The sequence below is a fragment of the Anabrus simplex genome, chromosome 1 (assembly GCF_040414725.1).
Source record: "Anabrus simplex isolate iqAnaSimp1 chromosome 1, ASM4041472v1, whole genome shotgun sequence".
Lineage (NCBI taxonomy): Eukaryota > Metazoa > Arthropoda > Insecta > Orthoptera > Tettigoniidae > Anabrus > Anabrus simplex.
In genome coordinates, this window is record NC_090265.1 from 689,525,455 (window position 1) to 689,549,514 (window position 24,060).

Sequence of the window (24,060 nt, forward strand, 5' to 3'; positions counted from 1 at the left end):
GAGTGGATTGTGAATGAAAATGGAAGGAGCTTGTATACCACACCTGGGAAACTGGAGTTGGTCAACAATGATGATGATGATTCCTGCACATATCTTGGAAACACAAGACTCACAGGTATAAATCTTTTCCTTACCCTTTCTTAATCATTAGTAATAGCTAGTCAGTTTGCTTGGTCATGAAAGATATTTTTGTTGGTCCGTTATTGGTTGCCAGTCTCTCATAGTGCACTGGCACTGTCGGTGGCTCCAAGTAGCCTATGCAGTGGCCTCCACGGTATGCACTAGCCATGCGTCTTGGTAGGTGTGCTATTTACCAACTGATGAGCCCAACTTAGCACACTAGGGCGAAACGATGGCAACTAAGAATGAGTTAGCTGGAAAATTTATAATGTCCAATAACGGACCAACAGTATTGGTATTATAAATTTACTCATTCGGGACAAATATTTCAGGTTTCCTATGGGAATCTACATCTACATCATGAAAGATATTTAGTGAACTTAACCACATGATAGAAAAAAAAAATACATTTTTTTATGTTAAAACTTGTGGACTTTTATCAGTCTGATAAAAATTCAAAATGATCTAAATATTCTTCAAAATGCTGTATATTGACCTACAACCTCTTTGAAAGTTGAAGCAATGAACGATCAACCCAATGTTGATAAACTTAACCATGATAGGTTAAAATGATTGTTTGATCCGTATTGACTAGTTTGAATGTAGTATAGAAATATTTAAAATAGTTATATTTGAATCAGCCTTGTCAATACACTTATTAATAAAAGAAAATTATTTAATTCAACCAAACATGTTTCAGGAATTCAACCATTCCCTTCATCAGTGGTCAGATCAAAGAATAAAACAACATACCACAATCTTTTGTTTTTACAATTCAAAGAAATACATATTGTGTCCTAATACTTATGAAATATGAAATTTTATGTATTGATCATTTTTATAATCTTTTATAAGTTTTCTTTACTCACTGATATGGTGTATTAGGACACAATACTTCTTTGAATTGTAAAAACAAAAGATTGTGTTATGTTCTTTTATTCTTTGATCTGACCACTGATTAAGCGAATGGTTGAATTCCTGAAACATGTTTGGTTGAATTAAATAATTTTCTTTCATTAATAAGTGTACTGACAAGGCTGATTCAAATATAACTATTTTAAATATTTTTGTACTACAATGATCATCCCAAATCGGCAAAAAAAAAAAAAAAAAAAGCAACATAAAACAGTGTCATTGTTTGTTATACCGCTGAATTAATTTCTATACTACTGAACAGCACCCTAATGCAAAGGGTAAAAAAGATGACATTTCAATTACATCCACAATCACCCCCCAATGCTGATGATGAGAAAAATTATTGATGCCATCACTGATAAAACACTCCCAAATTATCATAAGTTTACTTTTTAAAATATTGTCCAAGATTTAAAAATTAATGTAATTTCAATAATTATGATTTACAGTAGACTTAACTGAAGCTTCTAACGAAGTTAACAATGTAACTAGCAACATACTGACTAGTATTTACCACATTTCTTCCTATCTTGAAACACAACAGTATCTAATAACAAGTCTAACGAATTGGTGATATGTCAACTTACTTTGATATTGAGCTTCCTCCTAGACAACAAATCATCTGTATTTGGAGCTTGCAACTGTTCACGAATAACAATCTTCTTGACCTTGAAACTTGTATCTGTTATATTTTGCCCTTTAGGCAACTTCTTTGCCTTCAGTTTTACTTTAGATTTCTCTTTTCTCTCCTGCTTTTTGTGCTTCCCCATTCTGAAGTAACTGCGGAAGAAAGAAGACAAACTGCAACATGAACATTGTAATCAGAGAATAATACTGAAGCACAAAATTTCAACCTAACTTATAACATGCCAGATGATGATGAAATTTTCTTTTTTGCTTTACGTCGCACCGACACAGCTAGGTCTTATGGCGACAATGGGACAGGAAAGGTCTAGGAATGGGATGGAAGCGGCCGTGGCCTTAATTAAGGTACAGCCCCAGCATTTGCCTGGTGTAAAAATGGGAAATAATGGAAAACCATCTTCAGGGCTGCCGACAGTGGGGTTCGAACCCACTATCTCCCGGATGCGAGCTCACAGCTGCGCGCTCCTAAGCGCATGGCCAACTCACCCGGTGATGAAAGTCTAAGAAAACAAGAACTGGCCTTAGAGACGTAGTTCTCAGAATGGGTTCTGCAACAGATTTTCAGGGTTCAGTGAGATAACCATAAAAATGTCATTGTTTGGACATTTGAACAGAATGAATAATGACAGAACTGATAAAACAAATTTTTAATAAAGCATGGTTACATTAAATGACTTCAAAAAAAGCAAACACTGACATGAAGGATACACATAATAGGAAGGTGTTTAAGGACAAATTTCAAAAGGTAATCTTCAGATATAAAACAAGAAAGAAAATAGAAAGCAGCCACATAACACTGTGATAGTACATATATCACACCCTCGCACTATATGTAGAAGTGAGAGACAGATATATTATTGTCAGTATTCGATTATTATTATTATCATTATTTCAGTTGTATATTTTGTCATTAATATTTGTAAGCTGGAAGGTCTCCATATGTGGTATGAGTAATTTGTTTTGAACATTGCTATACTGAACTTGGAAAATTTGGTTGAGTCATGTATATATCCCAGTGTTTGATGAGATGGACTTGTTGTCGTCGGGAAGTTCTATGAATCATGTGAATAGCCCAGAATCACATGAGCTTGTTGATGTTGTAGTCAGAAATCTCCGATGAATCATGTGAAACACCCCAGAGTTTGTTATTTTCTTTGGACCAGGAAGAAGTACACGGCATGGTCTTGACTAGAGGATATACTCATGATTGGCTGACCAGGATCAATCTAGGCGTATCATGTGAGAGGAAGGGGAATGCTGATGTCTATAAAGGTTGACCATACAGCGGGAAACCACACACACTGTACAGGAATGAAGTAGTGTGGACACACGATACGGGAGTGAAACTGGATATACGGTACAGGAGTGACACTGAAGCAGTATACTTGATTGGGCTTCCAACGTATGTGAAACGTAGTCTTTTTATGTTCGTGGAAAGTGGCTGACCGACAAACTGTGGAATGCTTAGGCATTGAGTATTGTATCACTTTGTGGCGGCCTGGTATTACATGTTGCTGAAAGCTGGGAGGTGCTATATCTCAGACTTTCCACAATTTATGTTCAGGAACGACAAGCAAGTGTTGCTCAAATGTATATATCTTTATAACAAGTGTTAGACTCAGTGAACACAGTATTGTAATGTACAGTATCTGTGTGAAATAATAAGTGCCGATTATGAGAATCAGCAAGTCGTGTTGATACAGAGACAGTGAACGGTTATTATCTACATATATGTACATTGTTCAACGGACTAACCACAAATGGTGGCTTAATTCCCGCTTTCGTTTTCCTACTGTTTTCTTTGTTGTAAATATGGAGTCTTCCAGTGATATTTTGTGTGTGTATTATATGTATATTTTGGTGTGTTGATGAGGTGCTCATGCACATATTTTATTGAGAATATAGTTATATATTTTAGAACCTAGGTGCAGTTCCTACCTATTTTGTCATATTCAGGTTAGGTAAGGCCTGTAGCAGATGTACCAGTACGCAGCTTTTATGTACACGCCCTGGGAGATAAAGAATTATCATGCTCTATCTAAATTCAAGGGGTCCATTCTGGTGAACTCTGGTGCCCATACTACAGACATTTTGATTAAATTATTTTTATTAATTTAATTAATTTCAAATATTTTATTCTGCTTTGAGTAATGTTATTTATTCAGTTAATTATTTTATTACTTATTTTATTTATATTCACAAACAGTTACAACACAGAACAGCTCCGGTAACGTGAAATCAGAACTAATGAAACAGACGTGGGCGGAGAGGAAGAAGGAGCATAGCAAGAATTGAAATACTGATTTTGATTAAATAAATAAAATTTAAATTATGCTTCTCAATTCTCATCCTAAAATTGATTAACATAATGACGTCAACTTTTATTAAATCCCTTGGCAAAAACATCGTCACTCACTAATTAGGATTATGTGCTGACCATTTTTTCTCTCTCTTTTTCCGTCAGTCCTTGGGCTGGTCTCGTGCAGTTCACCTTACTGTATCCCAACTAACTCTTCCAATTAATCTACATAATAACTTTCTCACCACCCAGCCTCCAGATTCAACCTGCCAGTCTCTCATACTGAATCTGTTCTCATATACGTCATCACGAATATCACCTCACCAGGACTTAGTAAACCACCACGTATTTCGGTTCCCGGCCTTCTGAGCAAAAGCTGCGAACGTTAAGATTTTGCCCAGTTGGCCTGGTTTGATGCAGTTCTCTACAGCACCCTATCCTTGGCCAATCTCTTTGAAAGGTAGTGTTACAGAAGAATGCTCAAGGTGAGATGGGTCGACCGGATCACAAACGAAGAGATAATGTGTTGAGTATATATGAATAGGACGATTGGGTGATATTTTACTGAAAGGAGGCATGCAGCACTTGTGTGTAAATAAACAAAATATATAAGAATTATAGAAAATACACTGATACGAGGGGGGGGGGGGGATCAAATATAAACAAGATTTCATATTTTATTTAAATTCATTTATTGAAAAACACAAGGCAATTACAATTTATTTTTCCACATAGTTTCCTGCTTTGGAAATGCATTTGTCGCAGCGTATGTGCAGCTTTTCGGTGCCCCCATTGTAAAAAGAACAGGGTCGTGTCACCAGCCAGTTGCGCACGAAGTCTTCCACACTCTCGTCATCTTCAAATTGTTGCCCTCCTAGAGCTTCTTTAAGCAGTCCGAACAAATGGAAATCGCAGGGCGATAAGTCCGGGCTGTAAGGAGGATTATCAAGTGTAGTCCAGTGCATTTCCTGTAGCTTGGAGACAGTTAGAGCTGCAGTATGGGGCCGCGCATTGTCAAATCGCTTGTGATCGTCTTTTGTAGCGATATGCAACCTCGCTTCGTTCAACAGCTTGCAGTAGTAAGCAACATTAATTGTGCGTTGCTCCTGCAAAAAATCGATCGGCAAAATGCCTCGCCGATCGCAAAAAACGGTTGCAAGAACCTTGCCAACTGACAATCGAGTCTTGGCATTCACTGGTGCTACCTCCCCTTTCAACCGCCACGTCTTACACATACATGTCCTTGACAATGTTTGATCACCGAACTGTGCAGTCTACCTCTGGCAAATTTACGCCGTTGTAACTCCTTCATGAGTAAGAAATTTTATAATTATGCGTTGCACAGTGGAGGGGTGCACCTGTTGTGAGTGTTACTGATGAAACGGCAGGAAATATCTAACAGCACGCACTCCTAACGGTCTCGCCTAAGCATAGCAAAAGCGCAGGGCCAGTCCTACCAACTGTTGATGTTCAGGAACAAAAATTCCGTTTATATTTGATCGACTTTTGTATATATGAACACAAAGACCTATTTACCAATATGGAAGGCTGAAGCTATAGTTAATATCTGTTATATTATTCCTCTTCTTCATCTTATCTAACTTTCCTAATAAAAACAATTCTGGCTTGCTTCTCAGTCTCATGGAATACCCTTAATGGCATGTCTCTATGGTTGGCAACACACTTTGCAGACGATATTATAATGTATTGTTGTTGTCGTAGTAGCCATCAGTCCATAGGCTGGTTTGATGCAGCTCTCCATGCTACCCTAACCTGTGCTAACCTCTTCATTTCTACATAACTGTTGCTTTCTACATCTGCTCTAAACTGTTTGCCATATTCATACCTTGGTCTACCCCTACCGTTCCCTCAAATAACAACTGCACAAGTCCTGGGTGTCTTAAGATGTGTCCTATCATTCTATCTCTTCTTCTCATCAAATTTATCCACAACAATCTCCTCTCACCAATTCGATTCGGTACCTCTTCATTCACGATTCAATCTATCCATCTCACCTTCAGCATTTTTCTGTAACACCACATTTCAAAACCTTCCACTCTCTTTATTTCTGAGCGAGTTATCGTCCATGTTTCACTTCCATACAATGCCACGCTCCAAATGATTGTCTTAAAAAACATTCTTCTAATTCCTATATCAATGTTTGAAGTGAGCAAATTTCTTTTCTTAAGAAAGGCCTTCCTTGCTTGTGCTAGCCTGCATTTCATGTCCCCCTTACTTTTGCCATCATTAGTTATTTTACTACCCAAGTAACAATATTCCCCCCACTTCCCTTAAGACTTCATCTCCTGATCGAATATTTCCTGCATCACCTGACTTAATAAGACTGCACTCCACTACATTTGTTTAGACTTATTATTTTCATCTTGTACTCCTTACCCAAAACTCTGTCCATACCATTCAGCAACTTCTCCAGATCTTCAACAGTCTCAGATAAAATAACAATATCATCGACTAATCTGAGGGTTTTGATTTCCTCTCCGTGGGTTGTGATTCCCTTTCCAAATTCTTCTTTGATTTCCTTCACTGTCTGTTCTTTATAAACATTGAAAAGGAGGGGAGACAAACTGCAGCCTTGCCTCACCACTTTCTGGATTCCTGCTTCTTTTTCATAGCCCTCAATTCTTATCACTGCAGACTGATTTTTATATAGACTGTAGATAATTCTTCTATCATGCTATCTGATCCCAATCACCTTCAGAATCTCAAAAAGCTTGGTCCAATCAACATTATCAAATGCCTTTTCTAGATCTATGAATGCCATGTATGTGGGCTTGCTCTTCTTAATTCGATCCTCTAAGATCAGATGTAAAGTCAGGTTTGCTTCACATGTTCCTACATTTCTTCTGAAGCCAAACTGATCTACTCCCAAGACAGTTTCAATTTGTCTTTCCATTCTTCTGTAAATAATACGTGTTAGAATTTAGCAGGCGTGAGATGCTAAACTAATGCTGTGGAAATTTTTACAACTGTCAGCACCGGCTTTCTTGAGAATAGGTATAACAACATTCTGCCAAAAATCGGATGGCACTTCTCCTGTCTCATACATCTTGCACACTAAATGGAATCTTGCTATGCTGGTTTCTTCTAAAGCAGTCAGTAATTCAGAGGGAATGTCATCAATTCTAGGGGCTTTGTTCCTATTTAGGTCTCTCAAACCTCTGTCGAATTCTGACCTAAAAAATTGGGTCACCCATTTCATCAGCATCAACGGCCTCTTCTTGTATCATGTACGTCCTTAGCTTGATACAACTGTTGGATATGTTCCTGCCGTCCTTCTCTAGTGTCTTCTTTCCCTAGAAGTGGTTTACCAGCTTTCTTAATATTCATACACCTAGTTTCCCTTTCTCCAAAAGTTTCCTTGATTTTCCTGTATGCAGCATCTACCTTTCCTAGGACCATACTATTTTCAACATCCTTGCATTTCTCCTTCAGTCATTCTTTCTTAGCTGCCGTGCACTTCCTATCCACTTCATTCTTTAATCGCATGTATTCTTTTCTGCCCTCTTCATTTTTTTTTCATTCTTGTATTTTCGTCGTTCATCGATCAGGTCCAGTGTCTCTTGAGTTATCCATTGATTCTTAGTTGATCTTTCCTTTCTTCCTAACACCTCTTCAGCAGCCCTACTGACCTCATTCTTCTTCTACTGTGTTTCCTTCAGCTTTTCCATTTAGTTCTTGTGCAACGTTCCTTATCTCTTTTAGGCCCGAGCATATTCAAGGTGGGCACGCCTCAGAAGACCAGCTATTCAGCATGTGCTATGGCAAAAAAGACAAAGGCGTTCGAGGTATATTTTTCACATCTCCTTTCAGAAACCTATAACTTAGTCTGTAATAAAGGTTACTTCATGATTATTTTTTCAAAATCTTGAGAAAACAAGCACTTTTTGTTATGAGGCATAAACGGGGAGAGTTTGAACAAAATTAATATTTTAAAATAAACAATATTTTATATATACACTAAAAATGATCTTTAAATGTTGAAATGAAATATCTGTAGCTTCTAAACTAAGAAAAAATTATCTATGGCAAATGTATTATTTACATTCCATACTTCATTTTCCATATTATCACAAATTTCATTGGAGTTCGGATTGAAATTAATTAACAAAATATATTTATTGTCAACTTGAACTGAAGTCTAAAAAACAAAAACAAAAACAAGCACAACAGTAAGCACACATCGTTTCCCTACATTTTGTAGACACAAAGCCAGAATCTCTGAAAAATACCGATACAATCCTACAACATAACACACTGAAACTGACCCAGCAATGTTTTAAAATGTTTCCCGTTGTTTTCCACACTTAGAAATCCTATTTACAAATATGATTCGCAACGCACACACCATGGCATCCATCTTGGCATTTGGTACACACAGCTATTCAGCTGGTCCTATAAGGGCTAAAATTAATAATAATAATAATAATAATAATAATACCGGTAATCTTATGACGTGAGGCAGCAAGTAACCTAGTGCACTCTTCTCAGTTTTATCATTTCTTTGTTTGCTTATTTACGGTACCTCCTTTCCAAGTGGATAATTATTTTGATTGTTGTTTACCGCTTTGAGTGATAAGCCATCACCTTTGTAAATAATGAGCGTTTCTTGTAAACGTATGACAAGTTGCGAATTGTAGGCAGAATAATACCAATATAATGGTCCGTTATTGGACAGAATTCGATAAGAACTCTGATGATGACTTGTTAAATTTATCAATTTCTGGAAAGGAAATATCGTACATAAGGAAACAAACAAACGATAAAATTGAGAAGAGTGCACTATGTTACTTGACGCCACATGTGGTTTATCAGATCAAAAATTAGATGTATGGCTTTTCAGGCGATTGCTCTATTAACCAGCATTTCGTCTTAGGCCTGACACTAGACTCGTCAGAGTGGGATGTGTCAGACCCTACCCACTTATGCTGGGGTGTATGCAGGTGAACTTATCAGAAGCCTCTTATGTGGCACAGTCTGATAACTGCATACGGGAGATAAAACTCCACAATGGAATTAATGCCCGCCTAGCAATTCCAAATGGTAATGGAATGGAATGGTAATGGAATTGCTAGGCGGGCATTAATTCCATTGTGGAGTTTTATCTCCCGTATGCAGTTATCAGACTGTGCCACATAAGAGGCTTCTGATAAGTTCACCTGCATACACCCCAGCATAAGTGGGTAGGGTCTGACACATCCCACTCTGACGAGTCTAGTGTCAGGCCTAAGACGAAATGCTGGTTAATAGAGCAATCGCCTGAAAAGCCATACATCTAATTTTTGATCTGATTTTTGATATGCTCTATTGGTGGAAAAATATCTAATTCCCTCCATGGGAATTTAGAATTACCATTTGGAATTGCTAGGCGGGCATTAATTCCATTGTGGAGTTTTATCTCCCGTATGCAGTTATCAGACTGTGCCACATAAGAGGCTTCTGATAAGTTCACCTGCATACACCCCAGCATAAGTGGGTAGGGTCTGACACATCCCACTCTGACGAGTCTAGTGTCAGGCCTAAGACGAAATGCTGGTTAATAGAGCAATCGCCTGAAAAGCCATACATCTAATTTTTGATCTGATTTTTGATATGCTCTATTGGTGGAAAAATATCTAATTCCCTCCATGGGAATTTAGAATTACCATTTGGAATTGCTAGGCAGGCATTAATTCCATTGTGGAGTTTTATCTCCCGTATGCAGTTATCAGACTGTGCCACATAAGAGGCTTCTGATAAGTTCACTTGCATACACCCCAGCATAAGTGGGTAGGGTCTGACACATCCCACTCTGACGAGTCTAGTGTCAGGCCTAAGACGAAATGCTGGTTAATAGAGCAATCGCCTGAAAAGCCATACATCTAATTTTTGATCTGATTTTTGATATGCTCTATTGGTGGAAAAATATCTAATTCCCTCCATGGGAATTTAGAATTACCATTTGGAATTGCTAGGCGGGCATTAATTCCATTGTGGAGTTTTATCTCCCGTATGCAGTTATCAGACTGTGCCACATAAGAGGCTTCTGATAAGTTCACCTGCATACACCCCAGCATAAGTGGGTAGGGTCTGACACATCCCACTCTGACGAGTCTAGTGTCAGGCCTAAGACGAAATGCTGGTTAATAGAGCAATCGCCTGAAAAGCCATACATCTAATTTTTGATCTGATTTTTGATATGCTCTATTGGTGGAAAAATATCTAATTCCCTCCATGGGAATTTAGAATTACCACATGTGGTTTATGTCGAAACGGCAACAGCAGACTGCACAGCTCGGCAATAAGTTTAGTGCGGGCTGGCGAGTGTGAGGAGGCGTTCTGCATTAGATGTGCTGCACTGGACTTCTTGGTGTTTATTTTGTGCTTTGACTCTCATACTCAATCAAACTTTAATCTAAAAGTCCCCAAAGATCTTCAAGACACTTAATACAGCGTCATATTATTCATGTGTTAAAATATTTGGCCTACAGAAATCCTTTTAATCCACAGACAAAATATCGCCAGCTGGTGTTTTTAGCCAGTGTGACCACTGATGATATAGCATCAGTTGGTCTTTCTCGCAAGGATTGTCACTGACGATATATTGTCAGCTGGTCCTATAAGGGTTAAAGCAATCCTTCACACTCTTTTCTTTCAACTTGTCTGGATCTCATCTCACTGGATTCCTTCCCTTCTTTAACTTCAGATGGCATTTCATGACCAACAAGTTGTGATCAGAGTCCACGTCTGCTCCTGGGAAAGTTTTGCAATCCAACATCTGGTTTCTGAATCCGCCCAATCATATGAAGTCTATTTGCTCTTTCCAGTGTCTCCAGGTCTCGTCCATGTGTACAGTCGTCATTTGTGGTGTTTGAACCAAGTATTAGCAAGGACTAAATTGTGATTGGTGCAGAATTTAACCAGCCGACTTCCTCTTTTGTTCCTTTGTCCCAATCCGAATTCTTCTACTGCATTAACTTCTCTTCCTTGGCCTACCACTGCATTCCAATCTTCCATCATTAGATTCTCATCACCTTTTACATATCATACTGTATTCAATCTTCTATCTCTTCATTCTTGCGATTTCCTCATCATCCGCTGAACTAGTAGGCATATAGACGTGCACTATTGAAGTGGGCATTGGTTTGATGTCTATCTTGACAACAATAATGCTTTCACTATGCTGGTCATAGTAGCTTAACCCCCTGCCCTATTTCCTTATTCATTATTAGACCAACTCCTGCATTTCCCCTGTTTGATTTTCTGTTTATAATTCTGTAGATGCCTGACCAAAAATCCTGCTCTTCCTGCCAACGTACTTCACTTATACTGACTAGATCTAACCTTAGTCTATCCATCTCCCTTTTCGGATTATCTAACCTACCACGATTCAAACTTCTACCATTCCACACTACAACTCGCAAAATGTTAGTATCCATCTACCTGATGATCGCCCCCTCTCGTGTAGTTCCCACCTGGAGATTCGAATGGGGGACTATTTTACTTCCGGAATATTTTACCCGGAAGGCAACCATCATCAGTACATCATTCATACAGAGAGAGTTGCATGTCCTCGGGAGTTAGTTACCGCTGTAGTTTCCCATTGCTTTCAGCCGTGCAGCAGTATCAACACAGCTAAGCCATGTTGAGTATTATTACAAGGCCATATCAATCAATCAATCATCTAGACTGTCACCCTTGTAACTTCCGAAAGGATGCTTCCCCGCCTTTCGATGAACCATTAGTTAATCTGGTCTCTTGACAGATACCCATCTGATATGGTTACACTTGGGGCTCGGTTATCTGCTAAATTGGAACGTGCAAGCCTCCCCACCACGGCTAGGTCACATGGTTTGCAGGGAAGGATATAATGTATACAGTAATAATTAAGTTACAGGATTGTGAGCAACTGCAAAAAGACCATGAGATGGACAGCAGACAGTGGTATGATTGTAAACAGGGTGAAAAGTTAGGCTAGAAGTTTCACCAATAGGAAACGTCCTTTCAGTTTTAATTACTGTGTTGGAAGGGTGAAAGTAAATACCTAGATGTTAATATAAGGAAATATATTCATTGGGATAATCATATTAACAAGGTTTTAAATAAAGGTTACATGATGACTGTGCAGACACATACCCTATCCATAAATTCATGAGCGATAATCAGAAAGCATCTTCCAGTAAAAGTAGTTTTCCAAGTACAGAAGATCACCGAGCAAGAACCGCATAAAGCACAAAGATGGTCCCCGAGAGCATTAAACACTCAGACTTTCAACCAGACATTCAATCATGGATAGATGATAAGTCATATAAGGCCTGGTCAAATCGATAGTGCACTAGTCTGAGTCTCACCCTTGGCTTTGACAATATGAAAGTGACAGGTATGAGCAATGCTAGTAATGCCATTCCTTATGCAGCCAGTCCCTCCTATGAATGGTGTGAATGTTGCTCATAGAGTCCGATGATGCATGCATTTCTGTGGGCTTGGCAGACTGATATGTAATAGCAACTTCTGGCTTGGTGAGGAAAGCAACGGGAAACGACTTCACTCCTCACTTCCCTAGTACGCTAGTATGGCTTTTAGTGCCAGGAGTGTCCGAGGACAAGTTCAGCTCGCCAGATGCAGGTCTTTTGATTTGACTCCCGTAGGCGACCTACGCATAGTGATGAAGATGAAATGATGATGAAGACGACACATACACCCAGCCCCCATGCCGGCAAAATTAACCAATTAAGGTTAAAATTCCCGACCCCGCCGGGAATCAAACCCGGGACCCCTGTGACAAAAGGCCAGCACTCTAACCATTTAGCCATGGAGCCAGACAGCTGGTGAAGTGAATTTACGGGAATGTGCCATGTGGTTGTGGAATATTGGAATTAGAAGGTCCATTGATGTTAATATGCATGTAAAACATGTTTGATTTTTGCTATCCTTACCTAATTGGTCAAACAGTTGTATCATAATGAAAATATGAACTCTGATTGGTGGAGAACCTGTATCATAATGAAACTTGAACTATAATGAGCCTTATTAAGATTCAGTTTTCTGGCATATAGCCTAATATTTATATTTCGGCATTGTCGAGCATAAAAATATTCATGGTGTTGTATAAGATATTATCGTGTTTGGACCTTTGAACTTAAAAGTGACCTATGATTGGTAAAAAAAGCTCAAATGTAACTAGTGTGTTTCCTGATTGACTCTTTGGTGGTTGCATCATTTCCTGTTTCTCGATCTTACCCGCTCCTTTGTTGGAGTGAGGTTGTTTCCACATCTTTGATTTTTGACCATCCCAGAGAGCGGACGCGGTCCTGCATCGGTGCCGTCATGGGATACATGTCTCAGGGTAAGCACTATTTCTTCTTTTATTTTGGGGTAACTTCATTTAAATGTAATTATTTCTTTTCTTGCAAAGGAGTTTATCCTCGAGATCCATACTGACCATTAAAATTATCAAAATGTCTTAGCTTTTCATTTAAGCACGTGCAATTTTGTTTTTGGAGGCAATTACCTTTTCTTTTTCTTAACCTTGTGAAATGAAATGTCGTATGGCTTTTAGTGCCGGGATATCCCCCCCTTTTTTTTTGCTATCTGTTTTACGTTGCACCGACATAGATACGTCTTATGGCGACGATGGGATAGGAAAGGCTTAGGAAGTGGAATGAAGTGGCCGTGGCCTTAATTAAGGAACAGCCCCGGCATTTGCCTGGTGTGAAAATGTGAAACCACGGAAAACCATCTTTAGGGCTGCCGACAGTGGGGTTCGAACCCACTATCTCCCGATTACTGGATACTGGCCGCACTTAAGCAACTGCAGCTATCGAGCTCAGTGCCAGGATATCCCAGGATGGGCTCGGCTCACCAGGACATTGTAATAAACATGTAATTTAACTTTTCATCGGGTTTGCTTCTCGTAGTTCTGTATCTCTTAACACACACACACACAAACTCTATGCTCTTAACTGGAAATGTTTTAGGTACTGACATAATTTTTCCGTGCCTCTGTGTTAAGATTTTATTTCTCTCTATTCTCCTAATTTGTGTAGATTGGGATTAGCCCTCATTAAAATCATCATGTAAAATTTCTTTGGTATAGTGTGCATATCTGGAGGCGCAATTAATACTTACATTTTCTATAACAGATCTTTTTGTTTGTCCTTTTAGTGATTTGTTTTGTTTACTTTGATCACATATTCAAGGGAAATTACCATCTACAAATTTTTTCCTTCACAACAGATACGTTCCCTTTACCTCACAGGGTCCATGCCATTTTCCACATCCATTTTGTAATTGTCATGTTTCCCAATCTGTTGTTTATGTTTTATAGTACTCTGCTTCTATTGAACCTTTTACTGTGTTTATAAATTCATAAACCTTTTAGAGTGGAACCTTGAATAGCGAGCATAATTCGTTCTGGCAACATGCTTGTAATCCAAAGCGCTAATATATCAAAGCAAATCTCCAGCCCCAGGGTTTTCCCTAAGGACACAATTTCATCGACAATTGGCGGCTCATTGTCACCAACAATCCCCTCAGAGTTACGTCCAAGAACACAGTCAATCCACAGCTTTCCCCAAGCGGAAGTGAGAGTGGTGACCCCATCCTAGGCTGTATCAATGATCTTCAGGCAGTTCACGATGTGGAAATGATTTCTCCAAAACTCTCGGAGGGTAAGGTTTGTTCATTCGGTCACTTCAAAGCATCGCTGAAATAGTGCTGTGGTGTATATCTTCTTGAAGTTCGAAACGACTTGCTGATCCATAGGCTGAAGTAGTGGAGTAGTGTTGGGAGGAAGAAACTTAACCTTAATGAACTTGAATTCCTCCAGTAAGTCGTCCTCAAGCCCTGGAGGATGAGCAGGAGCATTGTCCATAACCAGTAAGACTTTGAGCAGCAGATTATTTTCTGGAAGGTATTTCATCACTACAGGACCAAAAACCTCGTTCATCCATTCAACGAAGAAATTACGAGTGACCCAAGTCTTAGTGTTGGACCTCCACATAACATTTAAATGGCTCTTCTGCACCTTGCATTTCTTGAAGGCTTGTGGATTCTCAAAATGATACACCAGCAGGGGCTTTACTTTTAAATCCCTGCTCGCATTAGCACACAACAAAAGGGTTAAACGGTCTTTCATGGGCTTGTGACCGGGCTGTAATTTAGGCCCTCTTCGGCATCTTTTCCAAAAAAAAGTCCTGTTTCATTGCAGTTTAAAACTTGCTGTGGCAGGTAACACTTGGTAACAATGAGCCTCTGGAACTCAGCAGTGAATGCCCTAGCTGCCTTAGCATCTGAACTCTAAGCCTCCCCATGCCTCCCAACACTATAAATACCACTTCTCGTCTTAAAGTTATCAAACCATCCCCTGCTGGCCTTGAAGCTTTCTTCGATTTCTGTTCACGTACGTGTACTATATGGTAATTAACTAACGAGGTTGGCTTACAGCGTCTTCACCTTCTCACAGAGTAAATTCTCGGTCAAAGTATCGCCTGCTAGTTGCATATCATTTATCGAAACGAGAAGCAACTTTTCTACATCTTCCAGGACACGTGGCCGTTGCTTTGATAATCTTGTGACTCCTTTTGCTGCATCTCCTCCTTTTATTCTTTAATACTGTGCAAATCGTTGATGTAGACTTATAAAATCTTGCGATATCAGCCACTCGCATAGCTCGTTCGTGCTTTTCGATAATTTCTTTCTTAACTTCCATTGTAATCATCTCCTTCTTCCGACCAAATTTCTTTTCAGCTTTCTTTTTGTTCACTAGGCCCATTGTTGCAGTACATTTATAACGCTAAAGAAAGAAACAAAACATGTACAATTATACAGCAAAGCACGCCAACTGACCTCCAGCACGGGAGATGATTACATGCACTCTCCCAGGGAAGAGAGAGGCAGAGGAGAGGGGAAAACGTAGGCACACATGACGCTTGTACTGTGGAACCTCACTTGCTTATCAAATTACAATTTATTTAAAATGTCTGCTCGTCTTGCAAAACACTTGTAGACCAAGTTACTCACATTCCGAGGTTTCACTGTATTATTATTTGATGTTCATTGTGTAACCAAATTGTAACGGTTACAAACATCAATGATGGTCTTCTTCTGTCACGAGATATCATACAAACGAATGGCATATTACAAGATGACCCCCTGAGCCCCATGATGTTTAATATGACCACGCATGACATAGTACAAAGTAAGTTGAGATGTAATATGTACTTATATGCAGATGATATGGTTATATTGAGCAACAGAAAGAGCTCATTACAGGAAGCTCTTAAGGTGACAGACACTCCAGAGATAAAAATCGCTATTTTGATCATTTTGGTGAAATTTTTTTATGACTAAAATTGAAAGGATTGAGTTTCTTTTTTTCTTGTCGTGAAGTTATTCCGCTGAATTCAAACAATTTATTACTGTAATAATGCTTTGTTTGCCAATTGTAATTTTTTATTTAAATAGGCCTACCATTTTTCTTCTATAATATTCTGCCAGATGTAACAAAATTTGTATGGCTTATGCATCACAGCTATATTAAGAAACCTGCGTATGGAAGTTTTGATTACAGAATTTTTTCAAGTAGTAGGGATTTTTAAGTCCAAAATTTTAGAACGTAAAAATTACACAAACTTTAGTACGATATATCTCCTTATATAAATTATGTACAGAAAAATCGATAAGCAGTGCTTTTAAAAGAAGTATTATCTACCTAATTATGAATTTACATTAACATGTTAATTAAAATCCATGAAAAAATGGAATTAGAGACCTCAAAAAAAACAAAAATTTATTTTGGAAAAGCTATTAATTGTATATGAAAGAAATGTTCGTGATATCTCTACTTTTATGTAGGTGATATTCCCACAAAGTTTTGTGAAAATCCATAGACTAGCAGAATGGCATGCATGTAAGCCAGAGTAAGACAAAGATCATGAATTTCCAGAAAGGAGGGAAACTGCCATCAACACATATATTTACCTGCAGAAACCAAACAACTAAAACAGTTAAATCTTTCAAATATTTAGGGATGATTCTACAAGTAACTGTATTCACTTTCACAAGGCACACTGAAGTTGCACCAGTAACATCGTATGCATTTGAGATAACCTTTCATACAAAAATTTGAGAACTCTGAAAAAAACTAAAGCCAGATACATAAAAAGAGCACTCTGCATCTCAAAGTTTTCACCAAATCTACTTGTATACCAGTTAGCAGGAACATCTTCCTTCATAGAAGACCTGATGACAACTTATAACCTGACACTAACCCCAGCTACCAAAAGCTTCCTCGACGAACGAATCCAGAAAATTGCAGAAATAGACCCAGCATTCTTTAATACTCACGCCATGAACAATGACGAGTGGAAAGCAGCCAGTTTTGAGCTATGTCACCTCTATACAAGAGGAACAATTCACGGCTTTCAACACCGTATTTATAATAAGAAACATTTTCACTAGGCATCCTGTGACTGTGTTTATGAAATCTGCGGTTCACATTATACACTAACCGGGCGAGTTGGCCGTGCGGTTAGGGGCGTGCAGCTGTGAGCTTGCAGCATCCGGTAGATAGTGGGTTCGAACCCCACTGTCGGCAGCCCTGAAGATGGTTTTCCGTGGTTTCCCATTTTTACATCTTAATTAAGGCCACGGCCGCTTCCTTCCCATTCTAGGCCTCTCCTATCCCATCATCGCCATAAGACCTATCTATGTCAGTGTGACGTAAAACAAATAGCATTGTTCACTATACCACCTGTTGACAGCACACAAAGAACACTTCCTCTTTCTCATTATGCACATGATGAAACCTTGTATTGATAGTGAATTTCTCTATTTTTAAAATCATTATACACATTGTGTTTAGAGATCGGGCCAGCTAGGAAGACATCCGGTGAGGGGAAGTGTGCGAGTGAGAAAGCAGAGCCGTGGGAGCGAGAACGCTGACTTCCCCTTCTCGCTCAGTGTTGTGGCGACGTACAGTTGAAATGGAAATTCTAAGTTCCCATGGAGGGAATTAGATTCTTTTCCACCAATAGAGCATATCAAAAATCAGATCAAAAATTAGATGGATGGCTTTTCCGGCGTTTGCTCTATTAACCAGCGTTTCGTCTTAGGTCTGACACTAGACTCTTCAGAGTGGGATGTGTCAGACCCTACCCACTGACGCTGGGGTGTATGCAGGTGAACTTATCAGAAGCTTATTTATGAAGCACAGTCTGATAACTGCATACGGGAGATAAAACTCCACAAAGGAATTAATGCCCGCCTAGCAATTCCAAATGGAAATTCTAAGTTCCCATGGAGGGAATTAGATTCTTTTCCACCAATAGAGCATATCAAAAATCAGATCAAAAATTAGATGGATGGCTTTTCCGGCGTTTGCTCTATTAACCAGCGTTTCGTCTTAGGTCTGACACTAGACTCTTCAGAGTGGGATGTGTCAGACCCTACCCACTGACGCTGGGGTGTATGCAGGTGAACTTATCAGAAGCTTATTTATGAAGCACAGTCTGATAACTGCATACGGGAGATAAAACTCCACAAAGGAATTAATGCCCGCCTAGCAATTCCAAATGGAAATTCTAAGTTCCCATGGAGGGAATTAGATTCTTTTCCACCAATAGAGCATATCAAAAATCAGATCAAAAATTAGATGGATGGCTTTTCCGGCGTTTGCTCTATTAACCAGCGTTTCGTCTTAGGTCTGACACTAGACTCTTCAGAGTGGGATGTGTCAGACCCTACCCACTGACGCTGGGGTGTATGCAGGTGAACTTATCAGAAGCTTATTTATGAAGCACAGTCTGATAACTGCATACGGGAGATAAAACTCCACAAAGGAATTAATGCCCGCCTAGCAATTCCAAATGGAAATTCTAAGTTCCCATGGAGGGAATTAGATTCTTTTCCACCAATAGAGCATATCAAAAATCAGATCAAAAATTAGATGGATGGCTTTTCCGGCGTTTGCTCTATTAACCAGCGTTTCGTCTTAGGTCTGACACTAGACTCTTCAGAGTGGGATGTGTCAGACCCTACCCACTGACGCTGGGGTGTATGCAGGTGAACTTATCAGAAGCTTATTTATGAAGCACAGTCTGATAACTGCATACGGGAGATAAAACTCCACAAAGGAATTAATGCCCGCCTAGCAATTCCAAATGGAAATTCTAAGTTCCCATGGAGGGAATTAGATTCTTTTCCACCAATAGAGCATATCAAAAATCAGATCAAAAATTAGATGGATGGCTTTTCCGGCGTTTGCTCTATTAACCAGCGTTTCGTCTTAGGTCTGACACTAGACTCTTCAGAGTGGGATGTGTCAGACCCTACCCACTGACGCTGGGGTGTATGCAGGTGAACTTATCAGAAGCTTATTTATGAAGCACGACGAAACGCTGGTTAATAGAGCAAACGCCGGAAAAGCCATCCATCTAATTTTTGATCTGATTTTTGATATGCTCTATTGGTGGAAAAGAATCTAATTCCCTCCATGGGAACTTAGAATTTCCATTTGGAATTGCTAGGCGGGCATTAATTCCTTTGTGGAGTTTTATCTCCCGTATGCAGTTATCAGACTGTGCTTCATAAATAAGCTTCTGATAAGTTCACCTGCATACACCCCAGCGTCAGTGGGTAGGGTCTGACACATCCCACTCTGAAGAGTCTAGTGTCAGACCTAAGACGAAACGCTGGTTAATAGAGCAAACGCCGGAAAAGCCATCCATCTAATTTTTGATCTGATTTTTGATATGCTCTATTGGTGGAAAAGAATCTAATTCCCTCCATGGGAACTTAGAATTTCCATTTGGAATTGCTAGGCGGGCATTAATTCCTTTGTGGAGTTTTATCTCCCGTATGCAGTTATCAGACTGTGCTTCATAAATAAGCTTCTGATAAGTTCACCTGCATACACCCCAGCGTCAGTGGGTAGGGTCTGACACATCCCACTCTGAAGAGTCTAGTGTCAGACCTAAGACAAAACGCTGGTTAATAGAGCAAACGCCGGAAAAGCCATCCATCTAATTTTTGATCTGATTTTTGATATGCTCTATTGGTGGAAAAGAATCTAATTCCCTCCATGGGAACTTAGAATTTCCATTTGGAATTGCTAGGCGGGCATTAATTCCTTTGTGGAGTTTTATCTCCCGTATGCAGTTATCAGACTGTGCTTCATAAATAAGCTTCTGATAAGTTCACCTGCATACACCCCAGCGTCAGTGGGTAGGGTCTGACACATCCCACTCTGAAGAGTCTAGTGTCAGACCTAAGACGAAACGCTGGTTAATAGAGCAAACGCCGGAAAAGCCATCCATCTAATTTTTGATCTGATTTTTGATATGCTCTATTGGTGGAAAAGAATCTAATTCCCTCCATGGGAACTTAGAATTTCCATTTGGAATTGCTAGGCGGGCATTAATTCCTTTGTGGAGTTTTATCTCCCGTATGCAGTTATCAGACTGTGCTTCATAAATAAGCTTCTGATAAGTTCACCTGCATACACCCCAGCGTCAGTGGGTAGGGTCTGACACATCCCACTCTGAAGAGTCTAGTGTCAGACCTAAGACGAAACGCTGGTTAATAGAGCAAACGCCGGAAAAGCCATCCATCTAATTTTTGATCTGATTTTTGATATGCTCTATTGGTGGAAAAGAATCTAATTCCCTCCATGGGAACTTAGAATTTCCATTTGGAATTGCTAGGCGGGCATTAATTCCTTTGTGGAGTTTTATCTCCCGTATGCAGTTATCAGACTGTGCTTCATAAATAAGCTTCTGATAAGTTCACCTGCATACACCCCAGCGTCAGTGGGTAGGGTCTGACACATCCCACTCTGAAGAGTCTAGTGTCAGACCTAAGACGAAACGCTGGTTAATAGAGCAAACGCCGGAAAAGCCATCCATCTAATTTTTGATCTGATTTTTGATATGCTCTATTGGTGGAAAAGAATCTAATTCCCTCCATGGGAACTTAGAATTTCCATTTGGAATTGCTAGGCGGGCATTAATTCCTTTGTGGAGTTTTATCTCCCGTATGCAGTTATCAGACTGTGCTTCATAAGCTTCTGATAAGTTCACCTGCATACACCCCAGCGTCAGTGGGTAGGGTCTGACACATCCCACTCTGAAGAGTCTAGTGTCAGACCTAAGACGAAACGCTGGTTAATAGAGCAAACGCCGGAAAAGCCATCCATCTAATTTTTGATCTGATTTTTGATATGCTCTATTGGTGGAAAAGAATCTAATTCCCTCCATGGGAACTTAGAATTTCCATTTGGAATTGCTAGGCGGGCATTAATTCCTTTGTGGAGTTTTATCTCCCGTATGCAGTTATCAGACTGTGCTTCATAAATAAGCTTCTGATAAGTTCACCTGCATACACCCCAGCGTCAGTGGGTAGGGTCTGACACATCCCACTCTGAAGAGTCTAGTGTCAGACCTAAGACGAAACGCTGGTTAATAGAGCAAACGCCGGAAAAGCCATCCATCTAATTTTTGATCTGACGTACAGTTGATCCGAAATATTTGTTATAACTGACATGTAACATTCCGCAGATTTTCAGATCGTGGAATTCCCTTCCGGCTGTAAATTACCGACATACCAAGCCGAAATGAATGCATTTAGAAGTGTTACAGATGACAGATAGATTGAAGGAGTTACAACATAATTTAACCTCTCAAAATCGTTTCCGTGTATCAATTTGCGTAGTCCTTATTTTTAAATTATAATTTGATGTAAAATTAACTTTACGACGCTGTAGATGTACAGTGTGGAATATGGTTTGCAATAACAGCAGGCTTCATAACCTGAGCCACGTCATGTAAAATAATTCGATAATAAATAATAAATAATAATAATAATAATAATAATAATAAGCTACAAGAAAATTGAAAAACTCTCAGAAACTATGCGAAGAAGGAGGATAAACTTTTATGGTCATCTTCTCCTCAGAATGAACGCTATGATTAACCGAACAAATCTTGACTTCTTCCGTAACCCAAAACAAAACCGAACTGGTTTAAAGAAACTGAAAAAGACATGGTAGAATTAAAAATTACAGAAATTTCACTATTCGGTCGAACAGCTAAAGTAATAACTAAAGAAGAAAAAACATTCTAAAACAAATCTACATTAAAACCCAAATCTATTATCTCGGAAGACGAGAAGAAACGAAGGTCAGAAAGAATGAAGAAATACTGGGCACTAAGAAAAGAACAACACACAGAGAAAGAATTGATTCAACATACCCCAAAGAGGGTGAAACGAAATAATAATAATAATAATAATAATAATAATAATAATAAATATATTTAAAAATTTATGAAAACTAAAGTCAGTCAGTCCGGCCATTCTATCCGGTCTATTTCCTTTATTCTTTTTTTAGCTGAAAGGTATTCATGCACAGATTTGTCATTAGGTACTATAAATCACTTAACTTCCGCCTTCCTCAAATTATTTGATTTTTTCAATTTTTTGTCTCTTTGAAGCAATGATATCTTTGGTTCTAATTGAGGTACGGAGTTCGTTTTGACCCAAAAACACTCAGTGGATCAACCTCTTTCATTTCAGCTCTTAATTATTCAAATTGGTTGATTCTGAGGAAAGTTACGAGTGCACATTCAATTTGACGTCTCATTTGTTCAACATTTGTTCTCAGGTACAGAAACAACATCGAAGAATTCGCTTGACACTAGTATTGGATCCATTGAACTTTAAGTCTTTACCTAACTTTGCACGAATTTTTGAAACTGTAGGTAAACATTTTTTCATCTAAATAAAAATTGCTAGCAATACGACGTACGGCACCTTCGTCAAAGTCGTCCAACCAATCCAGTAATATTCTTTGTGCGCATTCTATTTTTGTTTGGTGTTTCAAACAGACTATCCATAGGTTTTCCTAATTCTTTCGTTTTTCGCTCTTAATCCGTAATCCGTACCAAATAACTTTCTGACACTCCAACAGCTGCTGCTACTCTTTCCTGCACTTTTTTACAATCTATCACAAACTTTTCTTCCATTGTCTCCCTTTCCATAAAGTCTATAACGTTCAAGATTGCTGCACGAGTCTGACTCTTTAACACCTTACAATGCACGCTGCTTTTAACGCCTTCCATACTGTCACAGATAGGCCTAACGTACACCACCACTAACCACAGTTACTACTCAACGGGAAATTAGAAAGCAGAGCGCGGCAGCTGAGTGTAAACATGCACTGAGCTGTCCTTGTAGCAGGAGCTCTGTTAGGAGGGGATACGCTACGCGAGACAGTCCAAAGTGCGCATGCGCTCCCAGATGTCTTCCTAGCTGGCCCGATCTCTAATATTAAGTAAGGGTTACAGATCTCTTCATATGATTATGAGGGGATTTAGGAGTTGTGGTAAGGATGTAAAGGACGAAGTGTATAAACTACTGGTAAGACCCCGAGTATGGAAAGATATCCAGGATTCCTTGATTTGAGAACTGGAAAAGATCCAAAATCTACATGATTTGTTCTGAGTGCTTTCTGACAAAAGAGTAGAGTTATGTGAAAATGTTGCAAATTTTTGCTACGAATACTTGACAGTAAGGGGTAAGCTGTTCGACTAAGCGGTATAGTATTGGTCCAGGATATGGAATGATCTCCAGGATTATCGGATTCGAGAACTGGAAAAGATCCAAAAAGCCTATACTGCTCTTCAATACAGAATAATATGAAATTTATTACTTCTTCCAAGCTGTCAGATGAGAGATGGCGTAGAATGACATTAATAGATGAATAACCTTGAATGGAGTTTACAAAAGCAGGAAAGATCATAATATGAAGACAAAGATGGAATTTACGATGACAAATTGTGGCAAACTTTGGTTTGTGTATGTCCAACCATTGTCCCATTTGTCTATGGGGTCGGGTATGAAGTGAGACAAAACTGTGTAGCGAGCTTTTATGACCGGATGCCCTTTGTGACGTCAAATGCTGGAAAAGCCAACATCTAATTTTTGATCAAACCTTATCAGAGGATTTAATAAGATGAAATGAACGGCATGATGTATGATAGTAGGAAGGGAGAGGGTGAAACCTGGCACAGGCACACAGCCTACTCCTG

At 39.2% G+C, this 24,060-nt stretch overlaps 1 protein-coding gene across 2 annotated transcripts in view; it reads right to left on the reverse strand.

The window, feature by feature from the left end:
• Nucleotides 1-24,060, reverse strand: part of LOC136857340 (testis-expressed protein 10 homolog) — a 165,194-nt gene that overhangs the window by 133,221 nt on the left and 7,913 nt on the right. For both annotated transcript variants that reach the window (XM_068225147.1, XM_067135947.2), the window contains one exon: nucleotides 1,623-1,815. In XM_068225147.1, the coding sequence (XP_068081248.1) occupies nucleotides 1,623-1,805 (183 nt within the window). In that variant the 5' untranslated portion in view covers nucleotides 1,806-1,815. The remainder of the gene's footprint in view (nucleotides 1-1,622; nucleotides 1,816-24,060) is intronic.